We start from the raw sequence: 19,275 nt of genomic DNA, 5'->3' as shown, positions 1-19,275 counted from the left end.
TAAACCATTTTTAAAGTTTTCGTATTTTTTTGGTATATAAACCTGACCTTATGATCTCATAAAATCGGAATTTAGTTATATATAGCCTCTATACAGACCGATCTTCAGACTTGAAGTCTTAAGGCAATAAATCGGTCATTTTTCATCCGATTTCGATGAAATTTCGCACAGCAAATTTTGGTAGACCCCTACCCCTGGTCCAGATTGGACAATATTTGGATATAGCTGCCCTATAGACTGACCGCCCGATCTCACGATATAGGGTATTAAGGCCATAAAAGATCCATTTATTTCCCGATTTCGATGAAAATTGAAACAGTGAGTTCTGGTTATTTGTGCTCGCATGCTTTGCATGACTCGTTTTTGTGGCAAACGATACGTTTTGCCCCCATAAATTGTAAAAGAAAACGGGTCGTTTGCTCTTTGGTCTGAACATAGTATAAAATTAAAGAGTATAAAATTAAAAAAGTATTAAATTAATGTCCATGTACACATACATCTGTTTTTTATACGCATATCTCTTTACATTTTCTCTTCTCTTAATTTTTTTCGTTTATTTCTAATCTGCACTTGGTGCCTGTTTAAAGAGTCGCTTGGTTTATCTACCATCTACTAATAATTTATTGTCTATTTCCTGTCTCTAAGTAACTAAGTAACCAACGGCATATGTGCGCAACCAAGTAACCAATCTATTCTAGTTGCAAGTAGCCAATAAGGTTACTTCCTTGTCTGTCATTTTTTAACCGTTGCTGATTTTAGTAATAACTTTTGCTCTTCGAAAGCTATCGCGTGTGTGATAAACTATTGTTAACTTTTTTTTGTATTTGACGCAAAACATGGTGCAAATACACAATTGAAATTGTTAAAAAGTGAAAAGATTTTACACATAAAGAAAAAGAAAATGAACACAAAACAAATCTGAGAAAACGAAGAAAATGTGAGTTTAAGTATCAGCCATTTGTTAATACTGATTGGTCGCCTTGAAGTAGGCAATGGAATGGTGAGCTCTACACTGCCGACTGTTGTATTTTGAGTCATTCAGCAGCAGCAGTCCCTTGTTGATTCTGAGGTTGCGGAATATTTTTAAAATCTGTGTTGAACAAATTAACCACAAGTGTCCGACACTAACGTTCAAACATGTACATGTGTTTATTCACATTCACTTATACGAAAGTGTCGGCCAGAATAACAGTGAAATAAGGCCGTTCCAGTTCGCAATTTTCGTGTTAAACATCGAGTAGTATTCATTTGGGAGTATGACATCGCAGATATGTGCACAATAATTTTCATTCCACATGGAGTAGTTACTTTACCATCATTCTTGGCAATACTTATTAGCATGTACACATACATCTGTTTATGTACATATGTAGGTATGCGATTGATATATAATACTCTATGTATGCACACATATGTTTGTACGCAGATCCTTATACTCATAAACAAATGACATTGACTTGAAATTACTTTTATTGCCATTGTGTATACTTTGGAAGATGATGTTTCATTTTTATTTAAAATTATCTGAGAACGTCGTGCCGTGTACGGTTAATGAGAAAAGCTTGGTCGCCCCGTTCTCAGTCAAGCCTCATTGTCAACCTTTAACCAGTTTATAATGGCCACATATTCTTCATGTAGAATGGAATTTCCATTCTGCCTTTCAACCAATCTCAGTCCAAGAGGGTGTTAAAAAATCGTGTTCCACTAATGAAGTTATAATATGGATACTGATTTTGTATTTGGACTTAATGAATGTGGCGTATATGAGGGTGTGTATACGTATTGCGTGTCTCCGATAGAAGTTTGGAAACGTCCTTGCTACTCGCACACTACAAACATATACATACATGTATGGGTGTATGTAGAATGAAATACTGTTGCCTATCTTGAATGAAAGTCTGTAAAATTTTTAAAACATGCGTATAGATGGGAATACATATATATATTTGTAAGTTGGTTATCCGATCCAAGAGTGTCCCTTCGATTGTGAGTCAAAAAATTGGGGCAGCCCTAGAAAAAATGATCCAGAACAAAAATTAAAAGCCAATTTGCTTCTTAATAACTTAAATCCCTCCCACTCCCCCTTGTTTGTTACTATTAAGCTTTTTTGTCCTTATGTTAGCCATATGTGAAATCAGAAAGAAAGATTCGGTTAGTACAAATTTCCATATACTTCATTTAGTTAGTATTCCAATGATGAATCATTTTCTGCCTTCAATGGCAAATGGCAAAAGACAATATATTCGAAATGTAATTTTTTTGGATGCAATTTGATATACAACATTCCAATACTGTAAATGTGAAGTTGGGTTTCAATATGTCAAGTAGTTTTGTGTATATGTACATATATGCATGTGTTCAAATCAAATATTTTTAGCAATACATTTTTTCATTGTTTATTGACGAAAATTAAAAGCTGCATCTGATCTCCCAAATCGGTCAGTATAAATGTGAGTCAGTTTGTTAGTTTGGGATGTAAATAATGTGGCAATATGTTTTTTTGAATATAAATGTTGAAAAATTATTCGAATAATGAATTTTATTCGATCACGAAATCAATTTATTCAATTCATTTTTTAATTGAAACGGCCTCAATCACAAAAATGATAATATAAATAAAACGCCGTTTACACTGCTTATTAAATAATAAGGCTCTCGTCAGCTGATTTTATAAAAGGAAAACAGATGATTGAGCCAATAAATCCGGGTATAAAGAGCAGTGTAAACAGGGTTTAATAGTTTTTGAAATAGATGATCGAACAGATTTTTAATTAAATATTCAAAAAAAAAAAAAAAAAAAATGATTGATAGCAAAAACTTTCCACATATTTCTTCTTCAATTGAAAAAGTCAACACATTCGGAATGTAATTCTTTAGATGCAATTTGATAGAGAGCATTCCAATCGTGGCAGAATCAAATACAAGGTAGCGTCACTAGCCCAACTGATTAACGCAAAGCTTTGTGCTTGCGTTATGATAAATAAAAAATAGTCCTTAAAACTTGGTGTAAACGGTGCCAAAAGATGAAGAACATTTTTATTTTATATCTCACAAAAATTTTCAACACAATTGAGCGTAGTTTCGTAATAATTTGCAAATTACTTTTCTATTTACGAAGACACAAAAAGAGGAATTGGTTAAAATGCTGCATTCGACATTCCAACTTGCATAAATTTAATCTGTGCTACTTTTACTATATTAAGAAAACTAAGCAGACCGTATATCTTGGTCGTATACGGTCTTTGCACTACAGTGTACAACACACTGCAGCCGGTTGTTCTTACCGGATTGACCCGATGGAGTTCTTCATAGCCAAGGGCCCACACTGCTACAATAACAACAAGATTAAAAATTAGGTAATTTCAGAATTGAATCGTCCCATTGAATTGTATACATTTCAAGTAGAGTTGATCCTAGTTTATCCGGTTCGTTCAGGACCGAACTCCTCACAGAAGGAAAATCAATAATACGGTTAATAGAGTTTTTTTAAACAAGATTCATTTATTATGTATTTTGTGAGTTGGGTTTCGCCCTTCGACATTCTTCTTTAATTTGGCTGAGATCGGTCCAGATTTGGATATAGCTGCCATATAGAAAGGTATTTCGATTAAAGACGCATTTATTGCCCGATTTCGCCGAAATTTGGGACAGTAAGTTGTGTTAACACCTTCGACAACTTTCTACAATTTGGCTCAGATCCGTCCAGATTTTGATATAGCTGCATTTAGACAGATCTCTCGATTTAAGGTATTGGGCCCATAAAATGCGCACTTATTGTCCGATTTCGATGAAATTTGGGATAGTGAGTTGCGTTAGGCCCTTCGACGTTCTTCTTAAATTTGGCCCAGATCGGTCCAGCTTTGGATATAACTGCCATAGACCGATCTCTCGATTTAAGGTTTTGACCCCATAAAAGGCACATTTATAATCCGATTTCACTGAAATTTAGACGTAATTATTATCAACATTTTCTCACAGTCATTAGGAACTTTTTTCAAGTAAGACACAAAAAATGTACTCTTAAAGTCGAGAGTCTTTAGTGTCTCGCAAGTCGTGAGCGTCTCGTCTTGTGAATAGTGTTGTGAGCATGATTTCACTCATTCACAATTACTCCCGAAGAATTTTAAATTAATCACGGTCACGCACAATCATGTTATATGATTTCGGTCTCACGTGACTCACGCGTAAAAAGACAAATTAGAAAAAATAGAGCAAAATATAAAATAAGAACGATCTTCGGTCTTGCTCATATAGTATTCAAAGCTATGCGCAAAGGTAACGCCTAGTCTATTTGACCTGTAGTTCTCTATATTGTATATATTGTATTTTCGGAAGGATTTGGGGTTTTTCAAGGTACACAGAGAGAATTGTTCGTCATAAATGCGATTATCACGTTTTTTGTTCATAAATATTATGAAATGTTTGAAATGAAATCATAAATAAATCAATATTTTTCATAAATGATTTAATATGTTGTATCTTTAGATGGCTTCTTAAGGCCCCTGGTAGGAACGTCAGAACAAATGTCAGTGGTGGTTACCCTCTCACTAACAACGCCTGGCACAGAATAGCTGTAAGCACCACACAGGCTGGAACATTGAAGTCAGATCTATGTGGTGTTCATTGCTGTCACGAGAAGCTTAGCTGCCAGCTACCGGGCGGAGAGTCTCAGTGAGAGGCTGGGTGGCACTGGCTCCTGCACAAATACTGGGTGCCTATGATGCTCCTTTAAATAACCAATGGCCACCTTGTTACCGCGGCGTTCGGTCATTTGGACCGAAACGAGCTTGACGAGGATCGCCATCTCCACATGAAAATGTGGCTGCAACAACAACAACTCTCACTAATGTTGTCGAAATTACCTATGTAAAACATCTCAACAAAAGGGCCGATTTAGCTTGAATAGGACAGCATTTATTTTTCATGTCATTTGATTCAGATAATGCAACTTGAAGCCATGCAGTGATTAATTTAAACCAATTACAATGAACAACTCCTTATGTTTAATATACAAAATATATTATAATAATGACTTGAGACTAAGATCGCAAAAATTTACTACTCATTCATTGATATGTGAGAAGTTTGCCGTTCGTTTGTAATGGAATGTTCGTGAGCCATTTACAATTGACACTTTTGCCGAGTATAGTTGAAAATAATTCATTTAGATTTTCACTTCTATCTGTCAAAAGCTATTTTATTTATTTATTTATTGTTTCCATTTCGTACTAAAAAGCCAAACAAGGCCTATTAAATATAATACAATAATAAAAAAAGCCTGAATAATAATGCTAAATTTCAAGATATTGATTAATACGTATAACTAGTTAGAATAAATACATACAATACACAAAAAATACATAAATACACAAAATACTATTTTCCAAATCTGTAAGTTTTTTTCATTCAAGTGCTAATTTGATTTAAATGTGACTTGTTGTTTAATTGTTGAAGGACTGGAGACCAAATTCTTATTTAATTTGGCGGGATGCTATTGTATCAAGAGTAAGAGAAATCGTCCAAAAAAACTTGTAATGCACATTGGAAGATATATACAATTAGGGTTCACCGAACTTTACGCCTTTTTAGAGAGCCACTTTTTGCGCCACCTTTTTAGAAAAATTATTCTAATTTTTTCCACAGAAGACACTTTTTGCAACAGTAACACACCGTCTCTCCTCATGAGTATATTCAAATACTCGTAGTCAATTTAACCGTCTGATCACACGTAAATTGGGTTAAATAAAGAATAAAATGTGAACGTAATTTCTTTGTTATTTATTGCTTTTTAGTTTGTATAATGAGATTTCAAATAAAATTATTCACTGCTCTTACGGGAACGTCGACGACTATTAAGCTTCTTTGCCCTTGTACCAGCCATATGTGACATCAGAAAGAAGGATCCGGGCAGAATAAGCAAAATCAGGTATATTTTTAAAAACGTAGGCATATCAAAGCTTATATTCCATTTATTTGGCATCTCAATGCTGAATCGTTTTGTTTCTTCGAAATATGGGATATTTCGTAAAATGATTATGCCTTCGCATAGGATTCCCAACGGATAAAGAGGAATCCATACTGTGTAGCGCAGCCATGTCAGAAAACCGGACTCCATTTTTAATATTTGACTGATATAATAGGGGTACCTGTTACAAAAAAGGTTTACCATTTTATTCTTTTCTAAATGAAGATACAGTGCCACACAAAAGTATTGGCACAGTGCTATGTTGTAAGGAGGTAGCATAAAACCTTGTATATGTGCCAGTACTTTTGTAATATTTGATAAGTTTTACAAAAATATTGTCACACTTGTCAAAAAAGCCCACAATTTTATTTAATTGTAAAACTAAATTTGAGCAGCAAACACCATTTTATTTTAATTACTTCATTTAATTCTGATTTTTCATCAACACGCGGGTTATGTGCCAATACATGCAGTCCATTGCGTTATCTAATAAGATTGTAGAGGGAAGGGAGAAAGAGGGAGAGTAGGTATGGACATTCGCAATATTTTTACATTTTAAACTGCCGAATATTTGTTTTTGTTTCGCATATTTGTTGTTTTTTTTCAAGTGATCTTACTATGCCAATACTTTTGTGCGGCACTTTTCGCGAAAATTTTTAAAAATTATGTATGTACGTACCGAATCACCTCCACCAGTGACCAAATAACAAATACGTAGAATATTACTGGTTTAGTCTGCATTCGTTCTTCAAACTCAATCATAAAGAAAAGTACAAAATTTCTCCCTGATACTTGCATAAACGGTACAACTGGCGAACCTTTAGTATATCCAAATATGGGATGTAAGACCTCCAAGTATTGAAGGAGTTGCAAGAACTTCATGGCGTTACCCACCAGAGCATAAGTTTGTGGAATCATTGTTGCTCCATCTCGATAATACAGTACACTCAGTACAGAGAGGACGTACAAGAAGCCAACAAATTGCGCCAAGTTATATATTACCATATAAACATTCTTTGAGCTTTCTGAAATAGTTATACTAAGTTAAAACACAGTTGTTGGCGGCATTGTTCACTACCTTTAATGTAGCCCATTTCTTCCTTTTGTAAGCGATGATATTCCCTTGAGTAATCCTCCTGTAATTGATTGAATGCATCATAAAATTCGTATAATTAACGTATTATCGCATACCTGTACGTTTCTTGGCCTCTCTTCGTCTTCCAAATCATCTTCGGTCTGCCAACGGTCAAAATCGATTTTTAACCAGTGAGGCTTTTGTGGAGTTGCTATAAGACGTGTCCACCACCCTGATTCGCTCTTAACAATAAGACATTCAATTTTGTTGTCAAATACTTTGTAGCTACATTGCTAATGAAATTTGGCGTTATTAGTAAATTTTAAATTCACACACAACACCCCATACATATATGTTCGCACATACATATCCTTACAAGTGCATATGTATATTAGCGTGTTGTTCCTTATTCACGTACCTCATCGTCTATTAAACCATAGAACTTGATATCAAATTCGTACTCATTCAAACCTCGAGCACCAACACCCTTAGACTTAAACTCCAGATTCGTGGGTGTAAACTTCAAGTCAGTCCACTGCAATGCAAAATTGAATATTTGCACACTTTTTTGATGGAAAATTGCAACGATAAATTACCTGTGCATCCTTCAAATCGACCTTAAGGTTGATATGCCTTGCCGTCTGAGCCCAATATACAAAAGGACTTAATTGTTGCAAATACTTGCGTCTAGCATTATTCTCTATAATTTCTTCGTCCGGCATTAACACACACTTTCTTTCTCGTAATTTAACTATTTAATTTCTTTGTATTTTGTACGAAAGGACTAAAGGACTTTTCTTTCTTTTTCGTAACTATACTTAACTAATTTTCTTCTTCTTCATGTTGACGTATGAGTTAAAACCACCACCATATGTTCCCTAGCGGTGGGGTGTACAAAAACGACGTGTGACACAAGTCTATGTTGTCACTCTTATGGGGTGTGCGAATTGTGTGATTTGTTGATTTTGACTTCAGCAGGGTACTCTGTTTTTAGTTGTGAAAAATTTAAACAAATTTTCTGCACCAACACAATCCTGCCATCATATTTCACTAAGCTGGAAAAAAAAATCACGAAAATTTTTCAATTAAAAATGTAATTGAAAATAAATTCATTTTCAATTTAAAAAATTAATTAAACCCATCATAGCTCGGAGGTTAGCATGTTTGCATATGACGCTGAACCATGTTGAATTGAAATCGAGGTAACGGTCTATACAGCTCACTTTTCGCAAAAACTTAAATATAATATTCAATGTTTTCAATTAATATCTCAATTGATCAAATTAAAAAATTAATTGGAAACTTCGGATTAAATTTTAATTGGAAATAAGATTAATTAAGAAATAGTGAAACTTCCAAAAAAATTGCCAATAATTTCTATATTTGAATATTAATTTTTTTATAATTGAAAATTTTTCCAATCATTATCATTTTCGCGATTGTAGCTGTTTCATTAAAAAAATAATTGGATCAATTAATTTCGTAATTGAAACTAATTTTAATTTTTTTCTTTGTAGGGTTAATTGTGCCTAATTGCTGCTTTCAAGTCATTAGCTTAAAATATAATTTTTTCACACGTTTTTCATTTTTTTTATATAGAGTTTGACAGTTGTTGACGTGGAAAGTCAAATAGAGTACCAACCCTTAGTGACTGCGTTCACCGAGTTCGGTTTTTGTGATTATTCGATTTTATTCTGACAAATTTCAATTGAAGACAAAATAAATCGATAGCATACTTTTAGGCGATAACTTGTAATTTTAATCGATAACACGATAACAAGTTATTACCATGGTACCAGGATGCTTGTCAGCTGTTCGCATGACCTTATAAGTGCATCCTGGTTATTAATTTGGATTGATGATAGAATAAATTGTTATCGCTGGTCGTATCAGTTATTTTTTATGAATTCTGTCAATCTAGAAATAAGCAGTACAATGAAAAAAAGTGAGTGTCCTGCCCTCCAGATTAAAAACGGAAATCGGAATACTTTGTTCAGTAAAAACTGTGTTTTGAAGACTAATGTCAAACGGAATCTGGAAAACTTTAAAATGTCAGTACAAAATGCACTGATATTGACTTTCACTGAACTAAAATAAATCAAGCATTGTTTGCAAATGTAAAAAAAAACAAGTAAGGAGGCATTAAGTTCGGCCTGGCCGTACTTTAGATACTCACCTCCTCTGGTATATATATAAACCACCTTTCTTCAGAATCCGGTGAAAAATGCATAATTTATGAACCCATACCAGCAATATACAAACTTCTACTCGACTACTTTTCTAGTGGTCTAATAAATACTGTACTAAAAGTCACTGTTCAATTATATAGAACAAAATAATATTCTTTTTGGCAGCAAAATCCAAACCACCTTTCTTCAGAATCCGGTGAAAAATGCATAATTTATGAACCCATACCAGCAATATACAAACTTCTACTCGACTACTTCTCTAGTGGTCTAATAAATACTGTACTAAAAGTCACTGTTCAATTATATAGAACAAAATATTATTCTTTTTGGCAGCTAAATCCAAATATAGACCGATCTGAACCATATAGAACACGGATGTCAAAAAGCCTAACATAAGCCACTCTGTCAAATTTCAGCGAAATCGCATAAATGGGCCCAAAATCTAAAATCGAGAGATTGGTCTATATGACAGCTTTATTCAATTCTGGACTGATCTGGGCAAAATTGAAGATGGATGTCGAAGGGCCTAACACAATTCACTGTCCCAAATTTAACCTGCCTATGGCCAAAAAAATATCTGTGCAAAGTTTCGACTCAATATCAACGGTTTCAACGCACCGACGGACGGACATGGCTAGATCGTCCAAGATTTTAACGACGATCGAGAATTTATTTGCTTTATAGGTTCGCAAATTGATATTTCGATTTGTTGCAAACGGAATGACAAAATTAATATAGCCCCATCCTTCGGTGGAGGCTATAAAAATAATACCTTGGTATTTGGGTTGTTTTATTTACCACTTTGGCGGATTCGTTAGCTTATCGTTAAATAAACGCTCTACCCGCTAAATGCGTTTCGTTCTTTCTCTATTAGTTTTGTCATTCAGCTTAATTGAGGCGGAGTTAAATACATTGCGCAGCCCTAATGCGTACTTATGCGTGCATGTCAAAAATTAAAATAGGTTGTATTGTGTGAGTTAAGCTGAGTATTCTGTTCAGTTTTTCGAGCGGTATGTTGTCAAACTCCATATAAAAAAATGTTGGCTGAAAATATGCGGAAAAGTAGTTCTCTGTTTATGGTGAGTAAAGTGGCAAAAAAACTATTATAGTGGCAACACTTAAAACTATTGCCGGCATCATTTAAGTTTGATTCATTGGTTTAAATGGTTCGTATTTCTTTATTTATTTGAGAAAAAATATATAAAATAGAGAAAACAATAAGCGCAGATAAGGAAACGTGTTTTGGTATGGAAACAAAAGCATTTGATTGCTGTCAAATTTCGCTTGCGAAACAATTACAAATTTCAGCGGCTATTCCGAAAGCAGAATAGAATACCAATCCTTTCCTTATTGTATAAATCCTTAAAAAAAGAACTTTTTCCAATTAAAAGACATATAGGCAACTCTCCCATCATATGTTTTTAACACCAGAATTATTTTGGTAAATTGTGTTATGTGCATAGTGTTATCGCTAATAATTGTTATTAATAAAAAAGACATTGAACGGAAATGCTTTTTATCCTCCTTTTATCATGTTGGCCCAAGTTAAAAATACGTTTTGTCCACGTCTTTATTGTATGTTAAATTTCCACTCAGTGAAGAATTTAGTACGGTTAATAAAAATTTTTCATTATTTTTTTTTATATAAAGTTTTACTGTGAAAACTGAAGTTAATATCCACCATTAAGGCCTAAACAGAATGAGCGCGATTAGGAGCGAAGCGTTAAAAAATGCAACTCTGCAAACAAATGTCAAAAAATACAACTTGCAAAAGTTAAAAAATTTTTACCTTTAACGTGCGTTGCGTTTAAAAATTTAACTCTGCAAACAAGTGTCAAAAAACAACGATCAAAAGTTAATCAATTTTTAGTTTGACGCTCGATTTTAGTCGCCAATGTTGGGCATTTTTTAACTTTTGCGATTGCCTTTGTGGGGTTTATTTGCAGAGTTGCATTTTTCAACGCAACTCTAAAAAACAAAACTCAACGTGCTCATTTGCTTGTTTTGGCCTTCGCCGTAACGGGTGCGTCTAGCCTAGTAACTCTCAATATCAAAAACAAGTAAAAAAGGGATAAGACAAAGTCTTGGGAACCCAGAGCCCTGGATTGTATTGAACTCGAGTTGGTATCACACTCGGATCACCAGTACGGAGGGCGTGGGTTGGATTTCCCCTAGAAGCGTGTTCGTCGTCGCCGTAGCGACACTTGCATGTGAAGGTAGCAATCCGTATAGGTTACCAATCAGGCTCCTATAGGTTACCAATTTAGGGCCCGATTGTCGCGGGAACGTGATGGCGATAATTTTTTTCTCGATATTTTTTTTTGTCTAGCCACGCTACTTTGTGTCTGTATATTATAGAAAAGCGACATATATTTTACTCATCCCACTTCTTTTCGCATTACATATGTGTGAAATGGAATTCAATATAATCTTGATCAATGCACAATTTATGCGATTTAATAACAATTTACTTCGTACAATTAAAAATAGGTTTAATGCATGCTACGTTTACCAATCAATGGCGTGATACAAATTTGAAAAGTTTTTATAAGTCAATACCATATTTAATCGGTCAAATATACAATAGGTCTATATTTTTTCTGTGTGGATGAAATGGGGAGTAAGAGTCATAGAGGAAATCACTGTGCAAAGTATTGAGAGGATAAATGCGCTTGAAAATCTTAAAAAATGAAAATTGGGAAATACGTTATATGGGAGCTGACTTAACTTCTATGAAATTCGCCAGTGATCTGAAGAAATCTTGGCCAAAAGAAATATATGTGCCAAATCGGAAGATGTTATCGGAATATGGAGAAGAAATTGCTACCTATTCTTTGTATAAAAATTAATATGGACCGACAGACGGACATACCTTAATTAAATCAGAATTAATGCTGCGTCGATCGGTAAACTTATCAGTGGGTGTATTTATTTTCCTTCTGGGCCTTACAAACAAATGAACTAAGATATTATACCCTGTAGCACAATAGTGATGTAGGTTATAAAAACTAGATACCCATTATTTTATTGTTTTGCAAATAAAAATAAATTTAATGTATATTTTTTAATCTTTCAGTTTAGACGACAAACAATCAAATTGCTTATCACGTAAGTCACCAAAAAAAGTATCATAGGGCTATAACATACAATATTGCAAAGATTCGTAAATATGGCCGAACTACCTATTCTTTGTATACAAATTAATATGGACCGACAGACGGACATACCTTAATTAAATCAGAATTAATGCTGCGTCGATCGGTAAACTTATCAGTGGGTGTATTTATTTTCCTTCTGGGCCTTACAAACAAATGAACTAAGATATTATACCCTGTAGCACAATAGTGATGTAGGTTATAAAAACTAGATACCCATTATTTTATTGTTTTGCAAATAAAAATAAATTTAATGTATATTTTTTAATCTTTCAGTTTAGACGACAAACAATCAAATTGCTTATCACGTAAGTCACCAAAAAAAGTATCATAGGGCTATAACATACAATATTGCAAAGATTCGTAAATATGGCCGAACATTTTGACATTGAATTATTTACGCATATCCTGAAATCCTGTGCACGGCAAGAGCCATGTTTGATTGTAAAATGTTTGAGATTCTGACATTGTTGAAATGTGATGAACTTATACAAATACAGTACAAACTATGGATCCCCAAGGCGGATTTATAAAGGTGGTCTTACGCGACCAGCTGTTAGCAGCCGCCCAGGTTTGACGGTATTAAGATGACAGATTTTTCCGTGCATTCTCTTTCTTTTTATCTCCTTTCTCGCATATTCTCTGCTCATGTACGCACACGTATATACACACGCAAACAAATTTCTTTGGGTGCGTTGGCAAAACGTCGATCAGCTTGATGACAAGATGGCGGATTGAACCATATGATTTGTGGTTGTTGTACAAATGAGACCACCTTTATTTGTTTCGTCATGATGGATCCAAATGTCTACTTTCGACTAATCGATTAGTCGACTTTTTGTGTAAAAAAGTCGAAGTTGACTTTCAATGATTAAAGAGTCGAATTGTCGATTTTGAAGTCGAATAGTCGAAAAGAAATCTGCACGGATATACAAGTTTGGCTTTGCTAATTTTTGTAGGTTAAATTTGTTTCCAATTTTTCTGAGATGCATTTGGAATTTAGTAAAAAAAATTAGCCATTTGGCTTTAAGATAGCGGGATGGTTTGATAAAAAATGAGTCAATTTTGCATCTAATACCTTTACTAATACCTCCTCTTTATGAAAATACAGAAAATGATTATATCTTGATGACAAAAGTTTACGAGAACTTGTAGGAAATTGAAGTACAATTAAAAATTATTTTCGACAATTAAAAAGTTTTAAGTGAAATACCATGCTAAGAAAATAGTATATGTATGTAAATCGTTTCGCTAACAGTATAACAATTTAAATGCCTTTGTCTGAGTCTCATATGATCTTTATTGGTCTTTGAATTCGCTCGGAGGGTTTATGGTAATTTAAGTTTAGATGTTAGATGTACTCTTAAAAGACTTTATTTGAGCCCAATATTCTCATGGGTATTTTGGAAGTGGGAAGGCCCCCATGATGGTGATTGATGGGTTTAGAAGGTGGTGTAAACCCCAGAAACGTGGTCTCGAAAGTGGGTATGAATTTCGTGCTCTACTCCCAAATACCTCTAATTTGAGCCCCATATTGCCATGATCGGTAAGTATGTATGTCCGATTTAAGGAAGTTTTCGGGGGTGAGTTCGTTCCCCATACACCTAGCGCTGAAACAAATATCGTGCTCTACCATCAAATACCATTTATTTAAATCCCATATTGCCATTGGTTTAAGGGGAGTTTATGAAATGAGGCGTTCGCCAAACACTTGGCCCCGATATTGGTTATCAGAATCGTTTTCTTATCTCACATACCATTCATTTGAACCACATATTGCCATGGTCGGTAAATTTTTACTCTTTGGGTGGTGTTTTGGGGAAGGGGCGGTGCCACAAATACATGGTGCCACATTTGGATATCAGAATCGTATTGTACTCTCAAATACCTTTATTTGTGCTCCATATTGCGAAGGTAAGTAATAATTGCTGCTTGTGGCATGTTTTGGAAAAGGTGTAGACCCAGAAAATTGGTCCTGAAAGTGGGTATGAATTTCGAGTTCTACTCCCAAATACCTTTCAGTTGAGCCCTATATTTAAATTGTCGGCAAACATGTCTGGTTTGGTGGATGGGGCGCTCACTCAATGACTTGGGCCTAAAAATATATATAAAATTCGTGTTCCACTCTAAAATACCTCTTATTTGAGCCCCATATTGCAAAGGTCAGCAAATACGTCCTATTTGGATGGTGTTATTGGGTGGCCCCATATACATTTTTTCCCGAATATTGATATCAGATTCGTACCTTACTCTACTCGAAACTTTCGTTAATTTCAGTCCCATATTACCATGGTCAGTATATATGTCCAATATAGGGGTTGGGGTGGTCCCCCAAACACTTGGTCCGACATTTTGATATCAGATATATTACCATGGTCAGTATATATGTCCAATATAGGGGTTGGGGTGGTCCTCCAAACACTTGGTCCGACATTTTGATATCAGATGCGTTTTGTAATCTTATATACCTCGCATTGAGACTCATATGGTCGTGATTGGTCTATATATATATTTGGCAGATTTTGGGGGTGGGCGTCCCTCCTAGGTACCCCATCCGAAATTTTTGTTTTTAGGTTACTATAAGAAAGCACACAAAATTTTGATTAAATCGGACCACCCATCTCCGAGAACTGGCTTTTCAGAAAATTAGGATAAGGGGTAGGGTTCGCCCCCCTTCAGATATCACAAAATTTAGAACCCTATTTTCACCACGGGGTTATTATTCACCGTATGTTAGATTTTCAAGAAAATCGTTTCAGCCGTTTTTGAGTCTATAAGGAACACACACACAAACTAATAAACAAACCGACAAAAAACACAAATTGATTTTTTTGTATAAAATATCCTCAACAGATAAAATAAAAAATGGCAGTCCCTTGTCTACCCTACGGGAAATGGGACAAGTCCTAAACCTGTCACGGGATAGTTCCTCTGGTCCCAATTCTTGTCCGCTTATATGAGAAGAACCTATCACTTTTATAAGGGTTTTTCGCTCTAGGTGACGAATTGCCACCATTCTAACACCTTAGGATAGGTTCTAGGGCAGTTCGAAAAGGAGGAGCACATTTTGCAGGTATTTTTAATGGAGATATCGTTAGTTGGCAAAAATATTTAACGGCTTATCAATTTTTATCAACAAGTAACAATCATAAGGTATGACAATTGAAACTTTTCATTTCCTGTAGGATATGTGTTGTGACAGTTAACTAATTTTTCAGTTTAAGACGGGTGTATTTGGGTTAATTGACTACAAATTTCCCGAAGGGTAGTTTTCGAGATATTACGCTTGAAATTACCTAAAAAATACTAGTTTAAACAACAAAGTGAGATCAAAAAGGTATCATAGTAAATAAATATATTGGTATAAAAAAAGGGTATGAGTGATCAAGAAGTGTATATATGATCAAGAATCGTAGTCCAGGACATCATACTTCACCTCGCTGCCATCGGCTTATTTGCATTTTTAAAGCGACCCCTGGTGGTTCTTTTTATGTAGTTTCATGCATAAAGCATAAAGTTTACTGGCTGTAGAGGAAAAGAGCTATTTTAAAAAACTCTGTTGTGAAGACCATTTGCGGCCAAGCCCGAAATGACGTTAAAGACAAGTAGTGATTGGGTTTTCATTGAATTAAAATAAGCTTAAAGAATAGAGTCTCGCAATAGTACCGAATTGAATTTAACAAGTTTCGCCTTTCCGTTGTTAATATAAAAGGCATGATTAACATCACGCGGGTGACTATAATATTATACACAGCAGCAAGGTTTGTAACAATCTCTTAAAGATTCTTCATGCAATATCTGTTAAGTTAAGCGTTTTGTGAAGAATATTATTTTGTATTTCAAGTGATTCGGTTTTTATACCGACCAGCGAAGGATGTGGGTATATTCATTTTGTTACTCCGTTTGCAACACATCGAAATATCCGTTTTCGACCCTATAAAGTAATATATATTCTTGATCAGCGTAAAAATCGAAGACGATCTAGCCATGTCCGTCCGTCTGTCTGTTGAAATCACGCTACATTCTTTAAAAATAGAGATAGGTTAGGTTAGGTTTAAGTGGCAGTCTGCCATCAGACTCACTTACTCAGACTCACGTTTTCGTCCATTGTGATACCACAGGAACAGAAGAAGGAAGATGCCTTCTAGTTCCTACCGTTGAACCATCCAGATCGCTTTAAAAAGCCCAGTAACTTGCGAATTTTCACATCTGCTAAATCAGAGAGGTTCTCAAAGAAATAAGAACCTTAAGTGGAACTCCTTCTAACTGCTAGTGCGGGACACACACTCAGAAGGTGTTCTATAGTCTCTTCTTCTTCGATGTCCCTACAGCTTCTGCAAAAGTCGTTGCTGGCAATCTTCAGTCTGTCAGCATGTTTTCCGATTAGACAGTGACCTGTCATGACGGACACAATGACTGAGACGTCTGTTCTAGCCAATGACAGCAAAGCAGTAGACCTCTTCAAGTCTAGATTAGACCACATAGTTTTGGAATGCTCACAGCCCCCTCTATGCGTGTCTGAAAACTTAGCTTACGTGCCAGAGGCCGACCCACAGATTCCAGTGTCCCTGGAGTGTGAAAGGTAGTTCCTAGTCTCGCAAGCTCGTCTGCTTTAGAATTTCCTGGGATATCTCTTTGGCCCGGCAGCGAGAACAGGTGAATTTTGAACTGTTCAACCGTCTCGTTGAGAGATCTGCGACACTCAAAGGCGGTTTTTGTGTTCGGAAATGCGTTCTCCAGGGATTTAATGGCTGTCTGGCTGTCTGATAAGATATTTATGCTAATCGTCGTAATGAAATTATATCTTAGCCACCACTTCTTTAATTGCAAGGATCTCTGCTTTATACACACAACAGTGGTCGGATAACCTCTTCCATATGACCAGTTCTAGATCTTTAGAGTACACCCCAAAGCCCACCTGGGCGTTTAGTTTGGAACCATCCGTATAAAAGTTTATGTAACTTCTGTTACCAGGGATATCGTAGTTCCAATCGGTTCTATCAGGAATAGTGGTACAGTAATTTTTATCAAAAAGCGGCTTAGGTGGGTTTAATCCACACTGCCCGGAACATCGGATATTGTATCAAGGATAACACAGTGTCCGTAGCCGCAACATGACCAATGAGAAAGCTCCCTTAACCTCACGGCAGTGGTCGCTGCAATTTGGGTAGCCACAATGTCCAGAGGGATAAGATGTATCATTATATTCAGTGCATCAGATGGTGTCGTCCTCAATGCGGCTGTGGTCCACAAACAATGCATCCTTTGGATCCGGTTAAGTGTTGAGTAGTAGGTGAATTTTCGAAGCGCCGTCCACCAGACCACAACACCATATAGCATAACAGGTCTGACAACTGCAGTATACACCCAATGCATGACACGCGGTCTAAATCCCCAACTTTTGCCAATGGTTCTCTTTTGCCCTTTCCAAAATGTTGGAATTGAAGTTCAATTTCCTGCCCACCAAAATAACATTCTCTCCACCCAAGGAGACAGGTTCCACAGTAGGCAACTTGTATCTCCTGCTGAAAAGAACTACTTCTGTCTTGCACGGATTTGTACCCTGACCACTTTCGGTAGCCCACTTTGCTATTGCACGCAGAGTTTCTTGAAGAGTATTTCTTAGAGTGCTGCGAATCTTTCCCCCAAGTTATCTGCATACGCCACCACTTTTCCTTCCAGAGGCAATAATATATTGTTAATGGCTATATTCCAAAGTAGAGGAGACAGTACACCTACTTGAGGTGTTCCTCTGCAGATCCATCTTTTTAGATCCACAGATCCCAAATCTGCCGTAATTCATCTGTTTGTAATTAAAGTACTAATAAATTTTCTTACGGTTGAGTTGATGCCTAGAAACTCCAAAACCTTTGTGATTGACGTCGGTTTTACATTATTAAACACCTTCAATGTCAAGAAATGTTACCATTGTATGTTTCTTGTCAGCGAGAGAACCCTCTATGTAGCCGACTAAGTCGTGAATGGCTATTTCAGTGGATATGTCTTTACTATATGCATGCTGCTGTCGTGGCAGCCGATCTCCAGGGATCTCTGCCCTAAGATATGTCTCTATCAACCTGCCAAAATTCTTCAGCATAATTCCTTGACAGCGAGAGAACCCTCTATGTAGCCGACTAAGTCGTGAATGGATATTTCAGTGGATATGGCTTTACTACAATATATGCACGCTGCTGCGACGACAGGCGATCTCCAGGGATCTCTGCCCTAAGATATGTCTCTATCAACCTGCCAAAATTTTTCAGCATAATTCCTTGACAGCGAGAGAACCCTTTATGTAGCCGACTAAGTCGTGAAGGGCTGTTTCAGTGGATATGTCTTTACTATATGCATGCTGCTGCCACGACAGGCGATCTCCAGGGATCTCTGCCCTAAGAAATGTCTCTATCAACCTGCCAAGATTCTTCAACATAAAGGATGACCGACTAATAGGACGAAAATCGTTCGCCTTCGTATGGTATGGTTTTACTGCTTTCGGAATGAAATTGACCTTCGTGTCCCTCCATCCTACAGGTATATATGACATTCTGGTACAAGCAGAGTATATCTCCCCAAGCCAGGGAACCAGTCTATCAAACACAGACAGTAATTCATCATCAGGACCTGGTATGATGATATATCATTAGGGCCTGGCGACTTAAAATCATCAGGGCCTGGCGAAACTTCTTATCGCCCAAAGGACTTTCGCTCAGACACAATTTCCCTAATGGTCTCCGACGAATGCATATCAGTGACAACCTCTTCTGGCGCCACGATGTCCGTTGGAGAATTCCCCGGGAACGAGTAGTTCTAGTTTTTGCTCACTAGACACTGTTCATACATTCTCTGACTTCTGGATATACCCCACCGTAATAGGTCTCGAGGACAGAATCT

At 36.1% G+C, this 19,275-nt stretch overlaps 1 protein-coding gene across 1 annotated transcript; it reads right to left on the bottom strand.

Annotated features, from left to right (window-relative positions):
• Positions 1-5,763: 5,763 nt before the first annotated feature.
• On the bottom strand, positions 5,764-7,912 carry LOC106092949 (very-long-chain (3R)-3-hydroxyacyl-CoA dehydratase). Its single transcript, XM_013259906.2, has 6 exons — positions 7,637-7,912; positions 7,459-7,575; positions 7,157-7,333; positions 7,044-7,101; positions 6,645-6,990; positions 5,764-6,146 (listed from the first exon to the last, which is right to left on the bottom strand). Exons 1-6 carry the CDS (start codon positions 7,760-7,762, stop codon positions 5,819-5,821), a joined length of 1,152 nt encoding a protein of 383 aa, XP_013115360.2. The 5' UTR covers positions 7,763-7,912; the 3' UTR covers positions 5,764-5,818.
• Between the last annotated feature and the right edge of the window lie 11,363 nt (positions 7,913-19,275).

Source organism: Stomoxys calcitrans, chromosome 3 (assembly GCF_963082655.1).
Source record: "Stomoxys calcitrans chromosome 3, idStoCalc2.1, whole genome shotgun sequence".
Classification (NCBI taxonomy): Eukaryota; Metazoa; Arthropoda; class Insecta; order Diptera; family Muscidae; genus Stomoxys; species Stomoxys calcitrans.
This window is presented reverse-complemented; position numbering and strand designations above follow the sequence as displayed.

What these genes read in the sequence shown, in the direction of transcription:
- LOC106092949 (XM_013259906.2), bottom strand. Translation starts at nt 7,762, where the DNA reads ATGCCGGACGAAGAAATTATAGAGAATAATGCTAGACGCAAGTATTTG. An exon ending in TCGATTTGAAGGATGCACAG is followed by an intron (nt 7,576 to 7,636) that starts GTAATTTATCGT and finishes TTTGCATTGCAG; the next exon opens with TGGACTGACTTGAAGTTTAC. An exon ending in AGAGGCCAAGAAACGTACAG is followed by an intron (nt 7,102 to 7,156) that starts GTATGCGATAAT and finishes AATCAATTACAG; the next exon opens with GAGGATTACTCAAGGGAATA.